At 60.7% G+C, this 15,892-nt stretch overlaps 2 protein-coding genes across 4 annotated transcripts; one reads left to right on the plus strand and one right to left on the minus strand.

The window, feature by feature from the left end:
- Positions 1-577: 577 nt before the first annotated feature.
- MPEG1 (macrophage expressed 1) lies at positions 578-3,754 on the plus strand. The gene has a single exon (XM_065684747.1). The coding sequence runs from the start codon at positions 659-661 to the stop codon at positions 2,816-2,818; it is 2,160 nt and encodes a 719-aa protein (XP_065540819.1). The 5' UTR covers positions 578-658; the 3' UTR covers positions 2,819-3,754.
- Positions 3,755-4,987: 1,233 nt separating this feature from the next.
- DTX4 (deltex E3 ubiquitin ligase 4) lies at positions 4,988-14,376 on the minus strand. 3 transcript variants are annotated; one of them, XM_065684746.1, is made up of 9 exons: positions 14,225-14,376; positions 9,471-10,194; positions 8,557-8,618; positions 8,278-8,439; positions 8,097-8,158; positions 7,651-7,803; positions 6,802-6,963; positions 6,363-6,452; positions 4,988-5,973 (listed from the first exon to the last, which is right to left on the minus strand). In XM_065684746.1, the coding sequence occupies exons 1-9, from the start codon at positions 14,286-14,288 to the stop codon at positions 5,740-5,742; spliced, it is 1,713 nt and encodes a 570-aa protein (XP_065540818.1). In that variant the 5' UTR covers positions 14,289-14,376; the 3' UTR covers positions 4,988-5,739. The 3 variants fall into 3 exon arrangements, with proteins under 3 accessions (XP_065540818.1, XP_065540816.1, XP_065540817.1); XM_065684744.1 differs by lacking the exon at positions 14,225-14,376 and adding an exon at positions 13,017-13,361; XM_065684745.1 differs by lacking the exons at positions 6,363-6,452; positions 14,225-14,376 and adding an exon at positions 13,017-13,362.
- Positions 14,377-15,892: the final 1,516 nt, after the last annotated feature.

Raw genomic sequence — 15,892 nt, forward strand, 5'->3', positions numbered from 1 at the left:
CACCTGCGCTATAGGCCAGCCCCCACGGGCAGACCTCCAAACCTACCAGACCCTGTCCCAGGGTGTGGGGCAGCCTCTTCACCAAGAGAGAAGAGACAAATATTGCAGTCCCCAACACCGAAACCCCACTGCACCAGCTTCCTCTCCTAGCTTCTGCTGTGAGGGAAAGCCTTGGAGGCAGCAGCAAGGTCCATGTGACCAAGGGACAGGTCTCACCCCATCGTGTGAGTGGGACCCCCTGGCCAAGAGTCTGGGGACGGGTCCCTTGCATGGCAAGAAGGGTCACTGAGCAGCAAGGGGGGATTAACCTGAGGGAGTCACACAGGCATTGCCCAAGAGACACCATGAAATTCCCTGGGCACAGTGACAAGATGGGAGAGAGGTTTCTCTCTGTTCCACCCCTTGCAAAGCAGCTTTCCTAGCGACAGGGAGCTTTCACAACAGGGAGGCTCTGGGCACCTCTACATGCTACTCCCCACTCACTTGGATCAGCTCCACTTGGCCATTTTTCACAATCCTCGGTTCTCACTTCTCCTTTGCCTTTCATTTGTTCAACCCCCAAAGGAGGAAACACCCACAGCTACAGCCCTAGCAGCTCATTTCCCCATTCCAGCCCCAGCGACCAGACGTCTGGCAAAGGCCCTGTGCCAGCTCGGCCATGGGCTGGCTGCTGGTGGGGGTCCTGCTGGCCTCCATGTCAGTGGCTTTGGTGACAGGGGCTGAGCAGAGCCAGGAGCTGTCCCCCTCCACCAGGCTTCCGGAGTGCAAGAAGACCCTGAAGCTCCCAGGTCTGGAAGTGCTGCCGGGGGGGGGCTGGGATAACCTCAGGAATTTGGATATGGGCAAAGTCATCAACCTGGGCTACTCACTGTGTAAGACCACAGAAGATGGATCTTACATCATTCCAGATGAGGTCTTCACTATCCCTCGCAAGCAGAGCAACCTGGACATCAACTCTGAGATCATCGAGTCCTGGAAAGATTACCAAAGCATCACCTCTGCCTCCATCAACCTGGAGCTGTTCCTCTTCTCCTCCATCAATGGCAAGTTCTCGTATGACTTTCAGAGGACCAAGACCCACCAAGTGAAAGACCGTGCTGTCACCACCCGCGTGCAAGTCAGGAACCTGGTTTACACAGCCAAGGTCGACCCGGGGGCAGTCCTGGACACGGGCTTCAAGAAGCAGCTGCTGGCCATCGCCAGCCACCTGGAGAACAACCAAACGCGCATGGCTGACTTTCTGGCCGAGCTGCTGGTGCTTAACTATGGCACCCACACCATCACTTCTGTGGACGCTGGAGCAAGCTTGGTGCAGGAGGATCAGATCAAGGCAACCTTCCTGAAGGACAGCTGGTCCAAACGGAGTGCGATCACAGCCTCAGCCGGTGCAGCTTTCCACAGCATCATCAGTGTGAAAAGCGAGGAGTCCCTGAACGTCAGCTCTGGCTTCACCAAGCAGTATCTGGAGAACCGCACCAGCTCCAGGGTAGAGAGCATTGGCGGGACCCCCTTTTACCCAGGCATCACCCTCAAGACCTGGCAGGAGGGAATCAGAAACCAGCTGGTGTCTCTTGACCGCTCAGGGCTGCCCCTGTACTTCTTCATCAAGCCCAGCACCCTGCCAGAGCTGCCGTCCCCCACAGTAAAGAAGCTGGCCAGGCATGTGGAGATGGCCATCCGCCGCTACTACACCTTCAACACCTACCCGGGCTGCACCGATGCCACCTCATCCAACTTCAACTTCCATGCCAACATCGATGATGGCTCCTGCGAGGGTGCCATGACCAACTTCACCTTTGGGGGAGTTTTCCAGGAGTGCACTGGGCTGGCCGGCCCCGACACCAGCATGCTCTGCCAGGGGCTGGAGCAGAGGAACCCCCTCACTGGGGCCTTCTCCTGCCCCACTGCCTACACTGCAGTGCTGCTGGGCATGCAGGAGCAGGAGGAAGGTCACAGCCATCTGGAGTGCCACAACAAGTGCACCCTGGGCATCTTCTGTCACCGTGAGTGCCGGGATGTCTTCTGGCTCTCCCGGGTGCAATTCAGTGCCTACTGGTGTGCTGCAAGCAGGGCAGTGGCCCCAAGCTTGGGATACCTCTTTGGAGGGCTGTTCAGCAGCCAGAGCGTCAACCCCATCACCGGTGCCCAATCCTGCCCCTTGGGGTACTTCCCACTGAAGCTCTTTGATGAGCTTATGGTGTGCGTGAGCCAGGATTACGAGGGGGGTAGCCAGTATGCAGTGCCCTTTGGGGGTTTCTTCAGCTGCCAGGCAGGGAACCCCTGGGCAAGGCAGCACCAGGGCACTGCCAAGGACCTCCATGCCAAGAAATGCCCCCCAGGCTTCAGCCAGCACTTGGCACTCATCAGCAATAGCTGCCAGGTGGAATACTGCGTCCAGGCTGGAATCCTCACAGGGGGCTCACTGCCACCCGCCCGCCTGCCCCCCTTCACCCGGCCCCCCACCAGCCCGCCGGCCATCGAAACCGTGCTGGTGAGCAGCGCGGATGGGGGCAGCGCCTGGGTCAGGGATGGGCAGAGCCACGCATGGCGGCCAGCCCAGCCAGAAGAAATCCAGCACGCAACAGAGATGGTGAGGGGCCGGGGGCTGTCAGGGGCCAAGGTGGCCGGCATCGCTGCAGCAGTGCTGGCAGGGCTGGCCACCATCCTGGCGATGGTCTGCTACAGCCGCTGGAGGTACAAGGCAAAGGGATACTGTGCAGTGGGCGAAGGGGCCAGCCCTGCTGCAAGCCTGGAGGACAGTACTGTGCTCTCTGTGGGTGAGGGATACCAGCAACAGCCGGAGGGGCTGTTGGCATGACTGCCATGTCCCCTCCCATCCCAGCTGTCCCCCAAACCCAGCACCCCTTCCACAGGCAAAGCCGTGCAGCACCAGCAGCCCCTGGAGCTGAGGTCCCTGTCCCCACAGAGGACCCAGGCTCACCTGTCCACGGAGTCACACATGCTCCTGCCCTCCACATCCCCAAGCTCCCGCATCAAGCTCCTGAGAGGTTCCGTGGCCCTCCAGACCTGTCCCCAGCTGACCTCGGAGGCCAAGTCCCAGGGTCAACCCGTCACCAGCACGCACCACCCCTCCACCAGGCCCTGCGCCTCCGTGACTGCATCTTCCCCTTCCAACCAGTCCTGGGGCTCTGCCCCTTCGGAGATGAAATGAGCTTCCCCTCCACTGCAGCCATGCCCCAGCTGTGTCCCCCTCCCAAAACCAGAAAAAGGGGACCCAGCGTCCCCTTCAACAAGCTGCTCGGGACACTGGGGTGCCCAGGGAAAAAAACCCTCAGCACAGCCACCTTCTTCCCCCCAGGCTGGCCCCCAAAAGCCAGGGAAAGCTGTGCAACCCTCCCTTCTCCCACACACAGAGCACCAGCAGTGCTTGGTCACACCCACAGTGGAGATTTGCTCCTTGCAAAAAGCGGGTCAGGATGCGTGTAGGAGCCTGACTCCCGGGGCGAGGAGCCCCAGCCCTGCGGAGAGCCCCGGGACCTGCAGCGCCAGGGCCAGCACAGGCGGCAGGAGCAGCACTTCCCTGCGGGACAGGCGGGAGCAAGGCGACCTCATGGAGACACGCGCGTCATTAGCCACTGACCTCTGCCGGCTGCAGCGGGGGCAGCCCCTCTCCCATGTATATCTATCAGCATAGATATACGCACACCGCGGAGGCTCGGATCAGTTTTATTTCAGCCAGAAACGGAGGGAACACAGCATTAAAAAAAGGAAAAAAAAAGTCACGTTGTGAAGTCTGTGTGACGGCGACAGCGCGGGCGAGGGGGGCTCCCGCTGCTCCCCCAGGCCATGAGGGGGTTTTGCATAGCTCCAGCCACGGGTTCTCTGCAGGCGGGGAAGTCCAGGACTGCCGTGGAGAAGAAATGACACTGCAGCAGCTCCCCCAGCTGCAGAGCCGCACAAAACGGGGTTTGCCTGCGGAAAAAGGTTTACTCCCTTGAGGTAGAAAACATCATCCCATGCTAATGAAGGCTGGGGACAGCCCCATGCAAAGAGGCATCAGGGGACAAAGGGTGCCGGGCCCTCCCTGCAGGCTGCCCCCTCGCTCACCTGGCCACACAGACGACGGACAGAAGACAACAGAGAGGCCAGGCCGTGCAGGGACAGCGAGCGTCCCCGCCATCCGCTTTATTGACCCCCAGCCCTCGCTCCGTGGGGCGGCCGGCGGGGGCCAACACACCCCCAGGCAGGGGAGAGTTAAAACAGCCACGACAACAGAACGATGCACAGCAGGACGTCCCCCCCCCACCCCCCACCACCCCCCCCCCCCACCGCAGCTTTGTCCCCAGGGACAGGGGGGCGAGGTGACCCCCAGGAAAACCAGGAGGGGAATGCAACAAAACAGGCAAGGAAGCCCCAGAGCCCTGGGAGCAGCAGTGCAGGACTGGGGTCAGCACGGGCAGTGCTGGGGGCTGCCTCCCCCTCCGCTCTCCAACCCCAGGGTCCCACTCTTCAAATCCCAGGGCCTTGCGGGACAGGGACATGAACACAGTCAACCCCACCGATAGGGAGTGCCCCACAGGACCCCCAGAACTGCGGGCACCTCCCCAGCACCCTCTCACAGGTGGCTCTGAGACGCCCTATGAAGTGGCCAGGGCCTGGCAGGACCCCCAAGATGCCCATGCAACCCCCCATCACCCATAATGTCCTCCCACGCCACCCTCCCTGGCCCCAGCCCAAAACCAGTGACAATTAACTGCTGGCTGCCTCCCCCCTCAGGGGTCTCTGGAGACGGTGCTGCGACCCAGCAGGAAGGGGAATGATTCCCACCTGCGCCTGGCCCCATGGGGCCTCACAGGTGACAGCCCCACCATGGGGCACAGACCCTCTTTGGGGTGGGGGGTCTCCACAGTCGGGGAGCAGTGCTGCCCCCTTTCCCCTCACCACCCCAAGTGCCACCAAGCCTGGCCACAGCATTGCATTCTCCCCCCAGGCAACCTCACAGAATGCCACCACCTATATGTACATATATACGAAAACCCCCAAACACGAGGTATATAAAAATTCACTGCGGGGATTCCCCCGTACGAACAGTTCAAGGAACCCACTAAAGGGAGGGCAGGAGACGGGCCAGGAAACATGTGCCCCCCCCGCCCCGCCCCCCCTTCCCTCCCTGGCACAGGACAGGGGCAGCCCAGACGAGGGAACCCTGCAGGGCACAGCTCAGACACAGCCAAGAGGAGAAGAGGGCACAGGGCTAGGGGCCAACCAGAGCAGACCGGGGCCCGCAATCTCCATGGACACAGGAGACCGGTGGGGAGGTACGGGACAGGACAAATGAACAGATGGCTGAGGGAAGAGGCAGAGCAAGGGGGACTCCCATGGCCCGGCTCCCACCCCAGGCCAGGTCCCAACCCCAGATGGATGCCAGGGGCATCAGACCAGGCTGGGACCATCCATGGACGAGAAGAGAGGGGAATCTGGCAACCCCCAAGCCCTTGGCACAGCAGCAGTGGGGACAGGACACCAGCCAGAGGGGACGGCAGGGCCAGCGTGAAGCCCTGCAGCTCTGTGGGGCAAGGCTTTCCCCACAGAAGCAAAGGGGATGTCCAAAAGGACCTTCTCTCAGATTCCCAGCCAGTCTACAGATGCTCCCACTGTGGGTGCCACCAGGAGCAGGGGTTCCGGGTGCTCCCTGCAAAGCACCCAGGTGGGTTTCTCCAGCAGGTTTATCCTCGGGAGTGGCACAGGTGCCCTTTCCCTTGCCTCACTGCTGCGGTCTCAGTCCTTCTCCTGTGCCAGGCTCTCCTCCGTGATGCCCTGGGCCGCAAGCTCAGCCAGGACATTGTCCAGGTAGTTGATGTCAGGGTAGCCGTGGCCAGTGAGGTTGGAGCCAAACTCTGTCTTGTGGTGGATCTCGTTCCAAATCACCGTGTCTGACTCGCCTGTGGTGCTGGAGGTCCCAATGGCAAAGATCAAGCGCCGGTCCCAGGCTACCAGCAGCAACTTCAGTACCTGTGGAGGGGAGAGCTGGGGCAGGCAGCAAGGCAAACACTGTGGAGAGAGCACCCACTTCCTCTCAGGGCACACCTGATCATCCCAGTACACCCCAGCAACATGAGCAACCCACAGCCAAGCCCTCCAGGGAACTTGGGATCCCAGCACAGGGTCCTACCACAACTGGAATAGCGGACCAGGCTGCAGAGCTCCCCTAGTGCACAGGAACATCACTGGGCTCCTGCAGAGCATGATGGGTGGGCTGTGGGGAACACCTCCACCCAAATTTGCCTATATAAGCCGTATCTGCTTTTCCCCATGTTCCAGGCAGCTGCTTGCTCCCTCTCCCCCTCAATACACCCTTGAGTGTGCCCTGGCTGGCTCAGGCCACCCTGGTTGCCCTTTACCTTCCTGCCCTTCTCGCTGTCCGGCAGGTAGCAGTGCCGTGGGAAGCCACGGGCAGTGAAGCTCTTCCCAGGGTTTGGGTGCTCCGGCCCCTGCAGTGTGTGGATTGGAAGAACAACAAAATCCTTTTGAAGCTCAGAGGGATGCTCTGGGCACAAGGTAACCCCCAACCTTGGTGGATGCAGAGCTGCTTGCTTCCGTGCTGGGTGGACATGATCCTGCACAGTGATCCTAAACTCTACCACCTGCTCCCCTGCCACTTAAGCAGACAGGGCCAACACTTCCACGCAGACGGACCCCAGACTTCCCACAACATCCTTATGGACATGCAGCTCCTGAGACATCATTGAACCCAGAGCCCCAAGCCAAGGCATGACAAGGGCCACCAGTTCCCACAGGGGACCATACACATACCCCACTGGGCATGGGGATGGGACGTACCTGCACCCCTGGGGGAATGTTGTAGATGATGCGGATGGTTTTGCAGTCAGAGTGGCCAGGCAGTGCATGAGGGATAATGTGATACTCCATCTTCCCTGGGGGCTGTGTCCCTGTCTTCACCCCATAGATGGTTTTGCAGGTGGGACACTGCAGGCTTCCATCCTGAGAGAAGAGGGGAACATAATGAAACCAGTATCTCCCAAAAATGAGCCAGACTGGACACGTCATCCCTGAGCAGCGCAGGCTGATGCTTTACTCATGAAATCAGTAATTTCAAAAGCACTCTGGAAGCAGGGGTAGGGCTTGGTGAAATTTGCTACAATGACCGGACTTCAACCAAACCCCCAAGGTCTGTGTTTCTCTTCCTCGCCAGTTTCACAGCCCTTGCTACTTTCCCTACCTCTGCCTTGGGTGTTTTACATTTTTATTTCAAAGAGGAAAAGATAGCAAATATTTCAATTTCCTCAAGCCATGTGAAACGCATTAACACATTTTCCTCAGGACTTCGAGCACAAGGGCCATTTGCAAGAGGCTCAGGAAAGCAAAGCACTTGCTGGAAAAGCACTGCCTGGCACCAGACACCAGGTAGCTCTGCTCAAACATGCAGGGATCAAAGTTCACTAAGCACGGGAGGAAAGCAGGGATGCAAAACCAGGCACAGTGGGGGAAAAACACCCGCATGACCCTGGTTTGTGACTGAACAGTTCTGAAGTCCCACTGCTCCTAAAAATTAAACTCCCTACCAGAGCAGGGAGGTCTGAGCCCTCCAGCACACCAGGACTTGAGCACTGTCCTGCTGCAGGCAGGTGGACCTCAGCATAGCCACCGAGCACAGCCACAGCCTCACACCTTGTTGCCATTGTTGTACATGGCGACCAGGCAGTGGAGGTGGAAGACATGGCCACATTTCACCAGCTTCCCCACCAGGTCAGGCTTGATGGCCGTCTGGGGTCCCTTGTAGCCAGAGGGTGCAGAGAGGCGCTCCATGCAGATGGTGCAGTCCTGCGTGGAAGAGAAGGGTCAGAAAGATGGATGTAGCCAGAGCCTCATCAAGGCCACGGGGCTGATGAGCTGCCCAGATCTTGCCCAGGGACCAGCACCCACCCCTCAGCGGCTGCAGGGGCTGGCCAACACGTGTGTGTCGCACAGAGACCCTCTTTGGATGGGGACAGGGCAGAGCCACAAGGGGCAGTGGGAGGCCACTGCATGGCACGGAGACATCACCCATGTCTCCAGTCGCTACTCCCAGGTCAGAGAACCCCAGGACACCCCAGCGCAGCCCCTGCTGCTCGCACCTCATCCGGCGGATGCCGCACCTTCTGCAGGTATTTTTTCAGTACTTCCTCTGGAGTTTTACCTGTGGGAGAGCAAGAGTCAGAGGAACTGGATGGCAGCGTGGGGGAAACCCACTGCTGGGAGCAGCAGGAGGGGCTAGAGGAACCAGGTAGGGAAGCCAGGTGGAAAAGCTCCTCTTACCCTTCTTGGCCTGTTTCTTGGTGGTCTTGCGGCAGGAGTGGGAGATGCCGGGGATGGACTGGATCTCGCTCTTGCTGACAGGAGGGGGGTGCAGCACCAGCTTGGGGGGCCGCGTCAGGCAGACGGGTAGCCCGGCTGCACTCATTAGGATCCCTGTGATCCCTGGGCGAAATGGCACTGATCACCCAGCAGCACCCAGAACCCCACATGTTCCCCCAGAAACCAGCCAGCTGGGGCTGACTTCCCCCTAGGGAGGGGGATCAGTCACCCCACCCTCACCTGCCAATGCTGGGTTGACGGGGCTAGAGCCTGTGAGGTTCTTCACAGGGACGGTGGGGACCCTACAAAGAGCCAGCAGAGAGCACATCAGGGCTGGCAGCAGGCACCCACAGCCCCATAGGCCCCAGGGCCAGACAATAGTTGCCTGAGCAACTGAACAGGCTGGAAATAGAAAATCCCCCGATGGGGCGACATGCCCCCCTGCCCCACCACCGCCTTTTCTCTCACACTTTAGAAACCCTGCCTGCGCCTCCATTCACAGCCCCTTTTTGTCACTGCTCCCTGGGCCGGTCTGTTGGTTTTTAACTCTTTTCTCCTATGGCCACATTGCTGCCACAGCTCTTTCTCCCCTCCCCTTAGGGCTCTCTTCCATGGGAAAGTTTCCCAGGTCAGGAGTGGAGGGAAGGGGGAGGATGGAGAGGGAGAGGAAAGGGGGCAGGCTGCGACAGAAGGCTCATGGCAGAGCCAGACAAAGGAGAGAAACAGGCTCATTAAATGCCCACTCCCTCAAAAAAAATGTCTTCAGAAGGTGGGGGTCTGGAGGGACCCCTTCTCATGGGTTCTGAATGGCTTTTCTTTGGGCCTTTTGCAGTACCCCACTCATCCCCTGCCACCGAGAGAAAGAGCAGCCTCAGCCTACTCATTGAGATGCAGAAGCCACCCCATCCCTGCTTCAGTCTCCAGGAACCAGTGTGGAAGGCGAGGGGCCCAGCAGAGCCCTCTGCCCACAGGAGGCTGGAGACCATGAGATCTCCCACCAGGCTTGGGCGCAATCGCACCCCTGCAGCGAGGAGCCCCCAGGGGCTGCTGCCCCTCTGTGCCCCAGGGAAAAACCAACCCAAAACCCACACAAAACCCACACTGACCCTGTTCTCCCCCCCGCTACCCTCTGGCTTGTACGTGGCAGGACTCACCCAGAGGCAATGAGGACACGGGACTGGGCGATGGCCAGGCGCTGGAGGTGGCTGCGGTTCAGGGTGCCGAGGCCAGGGCGGGAAGCTTTGCTGCTGCCTGCGCCAGGGGGGCTGGCGGTGGCGCTGGCTGAGCTCAAGGCCGGCGCGCTGGCTGCCTGCCGCCGGCTGCCTTGGGCTGCCAGAGGCTTCAGTGAGCCACGCACCGCGGCCACGCTGTCGGGTGCTTTGGTCCCCGGGGCTGGCACTGCTGCTTTGGAGGTGGTGGGTGGTGCAGGGGGGACTTTGCGGGGCTGCAGGGTGGCAGTGCCAGGGCCAGTGGCTGACACAGTGGCTTTGACACTCATGACCAGGAGACACTGGGGACAGGCACAAGCTGGAACTGGCGGGGCTGCCGCCGCACCAGGGCTGGCCGGCCAGGACTGCGACTTGGGCAGGGTGCCTGAGACCAGAGGATAGACCATGTCAAGGCGGCGGCGAACACGGCGCTTGCGCTGGGTCTGACGGTTAATCTGGCCCATGGTGGCAAAGTCGATGACATAGCAGAAGCCAATGGCACTCAGGTCCACCCAAGGGTGCTGCTTCTCATAGGCACGCTGGATGGTGATACCCACATCCATGTCGTAGGGCGTCCACGTCCCACTGTCATTCTCCCACTCCCAGACAACTCCCTTGCCTGGCGCTGAAGATGGGTCATAGTAGCTGCGCCGGACAGGTCGGATAGTGCCTGAGGGAGAGTGAGAGATGTTGTCAGGCCCTGGCGCCAGCATCCACCCGCAGGCAGGGAGCAAAACCACCCCAACCTGCCCTGCCAGTGTTGTTCCACAGGGGGACAGGACAGTTTTCTGGCTTCCTGGCTCAGCCACTGTCTCCTCCCTGCCAGGTGACTGCTGTGCCTTGGTGTCCCCACACTGCCGCCTGCAAACTGCCCTGCCACTGCCACACTTGAAAGGCCAGGGAGCCCCATGGCCTTATTATACCACATAGCACTGGGGTGCATCCAGTGAGGGAAGGCCAGATTTCACCCCATTGGTCTACTGTGGCAGCTGCCCTCATAGCCCCAGCCCTGATGGAGAAACAGAACCACAAGCTTGGCCAATCCAACCTGTTCTCAAGGCCCTCTGTGGGAGCCTGATGAAACCAGGCATGTAGGCACCAGACTCCTGCAGTGCCTGCCATGGCCCCATCTCCCTCTCAGGTCCAGAGCAGGATGGGTAATAAAAGATTTAAGGGGCAGCTCTGAGCCTTGCAATGGTGAACGTGGCCAGGCTCAGCTTTCGGGTCCCATCCTGAGCATGCCTCTGGTGCCCAGAATTGTTTGGTTAGTGGGTGGGATGAGCTCATGAGCATCATTGCCTCCACACTCATGCAAACCCCCATGGCTCAGCCCCACTGCCAGCAGCAGGAACAAGAAGGCTCAAAGAGAAGAAATACTAAGCCGCCTGCTTCAGCTTTTCACCACGTGTCTCGCACAGCCTGCAAGAATTTCAGTCCTTTTCTACCCCCACCTCTCCACTGGGAGCAGTCACCACCACCTGACCCAATACAAGAACACATTCCATGAAAAAGTGGGCTAAAAAGAAAAAAAAAGAAAAAAAAAAGCTGTTTATTAGCACTAATTACATTAGCACCCTGCTATGGAGAATGGGGTGCAGCTGCACCCCAGGGATGCCAGTCCACTGTTCCCATCCTGCCAAGGGACACCCGGGGGGAAGAGCTGCTGGCACTGGTGGCACAAAGCAGGGCCAGAGGGGAATGGGACGGTAATTTATCCTAATCCAGCATGCGGCGGGAAGGGCAGCAGCAGCGGCATGTGGCATCTGTCGGTCCCCGGCGGTGGTGTGGGAATGCCAGGCGTCCCCCCAGCCCAGCGTGGCCAGCCGGCCTCCCATTCAGCAGGGGAAGAAAAGGGACAATAGCTATTCAGGCCCTGCCAGGGTCGCGACCCCCCCCAAATCAGAGCTGTTTAATGACCCAAAATACCAACATCCCCAGCAACCCAGGGAGACACAGAACAATCCCCCATTCAGGCCTCCTTCCTGGCGACAATAGCCCTCAGAGGCTGGCCCCCAGCCCTGCCGCAGAGGTCCCTCATCCCCACACCCCCGGGCAGGGGAGGGTCCCCACCAGCCCCCAGGGCTGCTGGGGGAAGCAGGACAAAGGAGAATGTTCAGCACCCCACAGCACCAAACACCCCCTGCCCCAGGGAGGAGGAAACTGGCTGGTCCCCTCCCTGTGGCCATCATATGCCAGGGGACACAAATCCCCTGCGCCAATCTCTCCCCCATGGATGCCTGTGACCCACATCCAAGACCATACGTGCCCCACCACTTTGGAAGCCCTTCCAGACACCCTACCCTGTGGACCCCCCCAGTGCCTGCTCATTTCCCCCACACACGGAATACCCCTTCACCTGTCCAAACCATCACCCTGAGGACCTCCCACCTGCCTGTGCCTTAATTTGGCCCGCAAGAATTTCATAGCACAGGGTCTTTGGGGTTGGTGGCAGACCTAGGGTTGCACAGAGGCAGCTAGGCATGGTGGGGCACAGCCTGGGCAGGGTCTGCAGAGGACAGGCTCCACGCACAAAGGACCTGCGGGGCAGGAAAGGAAAAGGCCACAGCGTGCAACAGGGCTCAGGGAAGTGCAGCAGGGAGGAGGCCAGGTAGCATGACCCCATACAGGACCAGGGAAGCACAGCCAAGGCTGGGCAGCACGCAATATGACAAGCACCTGGGGATGGCATAACACAAGCTGGCAGCAGGTGATGCCAGGCAGCATGGGCTCAGGCAGCATCGGGCAGGGCTTGGCAGCAGGATGGTGCTGGGTATTGAGAAGCAGAGCTGTGCTATTCCAGGGCAAGCTGCACAGGCCAGTGCAAGGCAAACCCAGGTGCCGTATGGGACCGGGCAATGCAATCTAGGATCAAGCAGTGTAATGCAGTGCAGCAGACAGCAGCGCAGTAAAGCCAGCAACATGATGGCAGAGCGGGTGATGGGATGGAAGGGATGTAAGGCAGGGCAAGGCAGCACGATGTGATATGGGACTAGGAAAGGCAGCGCGGTACAGTCCAGCTCCGGCTTAGGCAATGCAGTATGGGGCCCGGCAGAACGGCATTGTGCAACACCGTGCAAAGCACTCCCAGGTCAGCCAGCGCCATACAATACCGGACCTGGCAGCAAAGCAACTCCACACCAACCAGTGCAATGCAACAAGGGCCCTGGGATGCAGAACGAATCCGGACCAATGGCGCCAGGCAGGAAAGCACCCGGCCGGGCAGGGCAACGCGGGGCTGCCCTAGGGACCAGGGCGGGCAGCGCTGGCTGGGCCCGGTGGCGCGGCGCGGTGCGACGGCAGAGCGGCCAGCACGGAGCGGTGCAAGGCCCGGCCCCGCTGCCCGGCGCAACTCAAGTCCGCAGCCGGGAGCACCGCGCGCCCCGGCCGCCGTCCAACGGCGCGGCCAGCCCGGGGGCCCGGCGCGGCGCGCAGCCAGGCGGAGCGGCGCCAATCAACGCGGGGGTAGCGCGGCAGGCGGCCCGGGCGACTCACCGGTGTCCTGGCGGAACTGGTGCATGGACTGCAGGTCGATGATGTAGGGCGCCAGGCGGCTGTCGGCCTGGCCCAGCACCACGCTGCCGCCTGCCCGCGGCCCCGCGCGGGCCACAGCCTCGATGTGGTGGCTGACGGCCGGGCTGTAGGGCCGCCACCGCCCGTGCTCGTTCAGCCATTCCCACACCACCACGGCCGAGGCCAGCAGCATGGCTCCGCCACCGCGGCCGCTGCAGCCCGGCTCGCCGGCTCTCGCATGCTCGGCGCGGCGCAGGACGCTGCCCGCCCCCGCCCCGGGGCCGGCTCCGGCGGGCGCGGAACTCGGGCCGCCCCTGGGCGCCGCAGCGGGGGGCGGGGCCAGCGCTGACGTAACCACGCCTGGCGCGGCCCGGCGGCGCCGAGCACCGGCCGGGAGGAACCATTCTGCCGGGGGGGGGGGGGGAGGCTGCGTGCGGCTCGGCCCTGCGCACCCCGCGGGCCTGGGGGCCCTCTCGCGCGTCTCGCACCTCCCGTGCCCCGGTGCCCCGAGCCTGCGGTCCCCGGGCCCCCGGCGTCCCCCGCGCCCGGCCCGGGGGTCCCGGTGCGCACCCGCCGCTGTGCGACCTCCCGTCACGCGCCCGCCGCGGCGGAAGGTCGGGGCCTGCCCCGCGATGGAGCCGTGCCGCGGCCGGCAGGGACCCGGCCCGGTAGCTGCCCGGGCACGGCCCGCGGTGAACGGAACGGAGCACGGAGCACAGGATCGACACGTGCCTCGCCGGGCACCCGGGCCGGACCCCCGCGGCCGCGACCGGGCTGCCGGACCCTGCCTGTGTTCCCCGGGAGGGGCTTCTGGGGAGCTCACACTCAGCTCCAGCCTGGTGCGAGGCTGCAGATCCCTCGGGATGCTCCTGTGGCTTCCGTGTTGCCTCGCGACCCGGCGGCTTTGCTGTGCAAGCTGGAGCCGGTACAGCCCAACCTCATCCGCCCCGGAGCTGGGCGCTGGCGCCTCTGCTTTACCGCGACTCCCTGGGAGCGGAGCAGTCAGCCCCAGAAAAGTTACCTCTGAGCTTGTTCTTCCACTGAGCCCCACGAGTAGCTTCCCAGAGCACCCCTGAGCAGCAGGATGCTGGTACCAGTAAGCGCTGGCTGGCATCATCTCACCTCATCTGGTGATCATCTTGCTCAGACACAAAACCATTTTCTTGGCTATTAAACGAAACAGCCGTTACCTAGCTCGGGGAGAGCTGTACAACCTGAACACAGGTTCTCCAGCACTATCAAATCCCCATTCATGGTCAATGTCAGCTTAGAGGCCAGGACATGGGGCCCACAGTGCTGCTGCTCGACGTTCCTGAGCTCTCAGTGCAGCTCCTCTCCTGGCAAACCTGTTTCCCAAGCACTGCCAGCGGTGTTTAGGCAAGCTCTAAATAGAGGAAAAAAAGAAGGAAGTTAAAAAGTGGGAAAGGAAAAGGTGGAGAGTAACTGCGGTGCTGCCAGCTGGCGGGCACCATGGGGAAAGAGGAGGAGGCAAACCACAGAAGTTCAAGCAAATCTTTCCTTCCAACTGGTTCCCAGGGACGTACAGGGCTACGCTGGAAGTGTGCTTTCCTGTGAGAAGGGAGATGCCGGCCCTTCCCTGCAAGGCAGCATGGCATTGGCGGTTTTCACCCGCTCCTTTAGGGCAGAGAGTGCAGCCAAAGCCACAATAGGGAAACGCAGGGAAATCCTTTCTGCTGACTCAGGATGGAGGAAAAGGTTTTCCTGCTATTAAAAAGGAAAGTTGGTGAACATCCCAGCGCCCCTGGCTCAGGATCACGGTGTCAGGAACCAGCACAATGATGCTGGTGCAGGATGGTGGAAGGGGCTGGTGCAGCTGAACCCACCTGCCCCTGGTGCGTGGTGAATTTATCCTCCCCCAACACCTAGCACCAATGCCAGCACCCAAGTATGGGCATGCCCGAGGCCAGGGAACTGCCTTAGTCCCCTTGAAACCTTTCCAATCCCACAAAGGGTGCCCAACCCAAAAACATGTTAAGCCCAAAGATCTTTTTATTTTTTTTTTTTTTAATTAAACACATCTGTGGTTTATTTTGGTGGTTTGGTGGCTCCTTCCCCCTGCAATTAGGGAGCACACACACCCCTTCCCCATTCCCACCAGCACTGCGAATCCTTTATCTCTTCCCAAAGCACAATCTCAGATGGCTTTTTGGTGGGTATCTAGCTTACAGGGGGCCATTCAGGGTCCTCAGTAGCTTTAGCCATGTTGGTATGACTGTGCTCCCCTTAAGATCTTCGTATCTGTTTCCAAAGTCAGCAGCTTCAGTCACCTCACCCAGATCAACATAACTTCAGCCCGCAGCAACAGATGTCCAGAAGGCCTCCCAGCAGCAAGAGAGCTTGGCCATTAGGTGCCCCCATTCTCACCAGTGAGTTCACCCGTGGTTCCCTTTGGACATCACCACGTCTTTGGTGGGGGGGGCTTGGTGGAAGGGAGAGCTCCAGAGCCTCTCACTCAGCCAGAGCTGCGGGTCTGGCCTATGGCTTGTGTTCTTTCGTAGTTCCTTTGTATCATGGCCGTTTCAAAGCATTGCGGGTGCTCTGCAAACAGACACACCTCATGTTGCCAGCAAGGAAGGAATGAGTGAGGCTGCAAAAGTGGCAGTGGTGCTGCTGGGCACAGCCCCGGGAAGCCCCTGGAGCAACATCATCCACTTTCAATCCCCATCCACCTCCAGCCCCCAGTGCTGTTCCGACTCCCAGAGCGTGGCAGCAGTGCCCAAGCTGAGCTCATGGCACCTCCAGCCCCAGGTCAGGAGGATCGAATTGCTGGAACTTGCTTCCAGGGAACGTGAAGGTCACCTCACACCCGGGCAACTGCAAAGGGATTAAAGGGGTCT

Source organism: Lathamus discolor, chromosome 6, assembly GCF_037157495.1.
Source record: "Lathamus discolor isolate bLatDis1 chromosome 6, bLatDis1.hap1, whole genome shotgun sequence".
In the NCBI taxonomy this organism is placed as follows: Eukaryota; Metazoa; Chordata; class Aves; order Psittaciformes; family Psittacidae; genus Lathamus; species Lathamus discolor.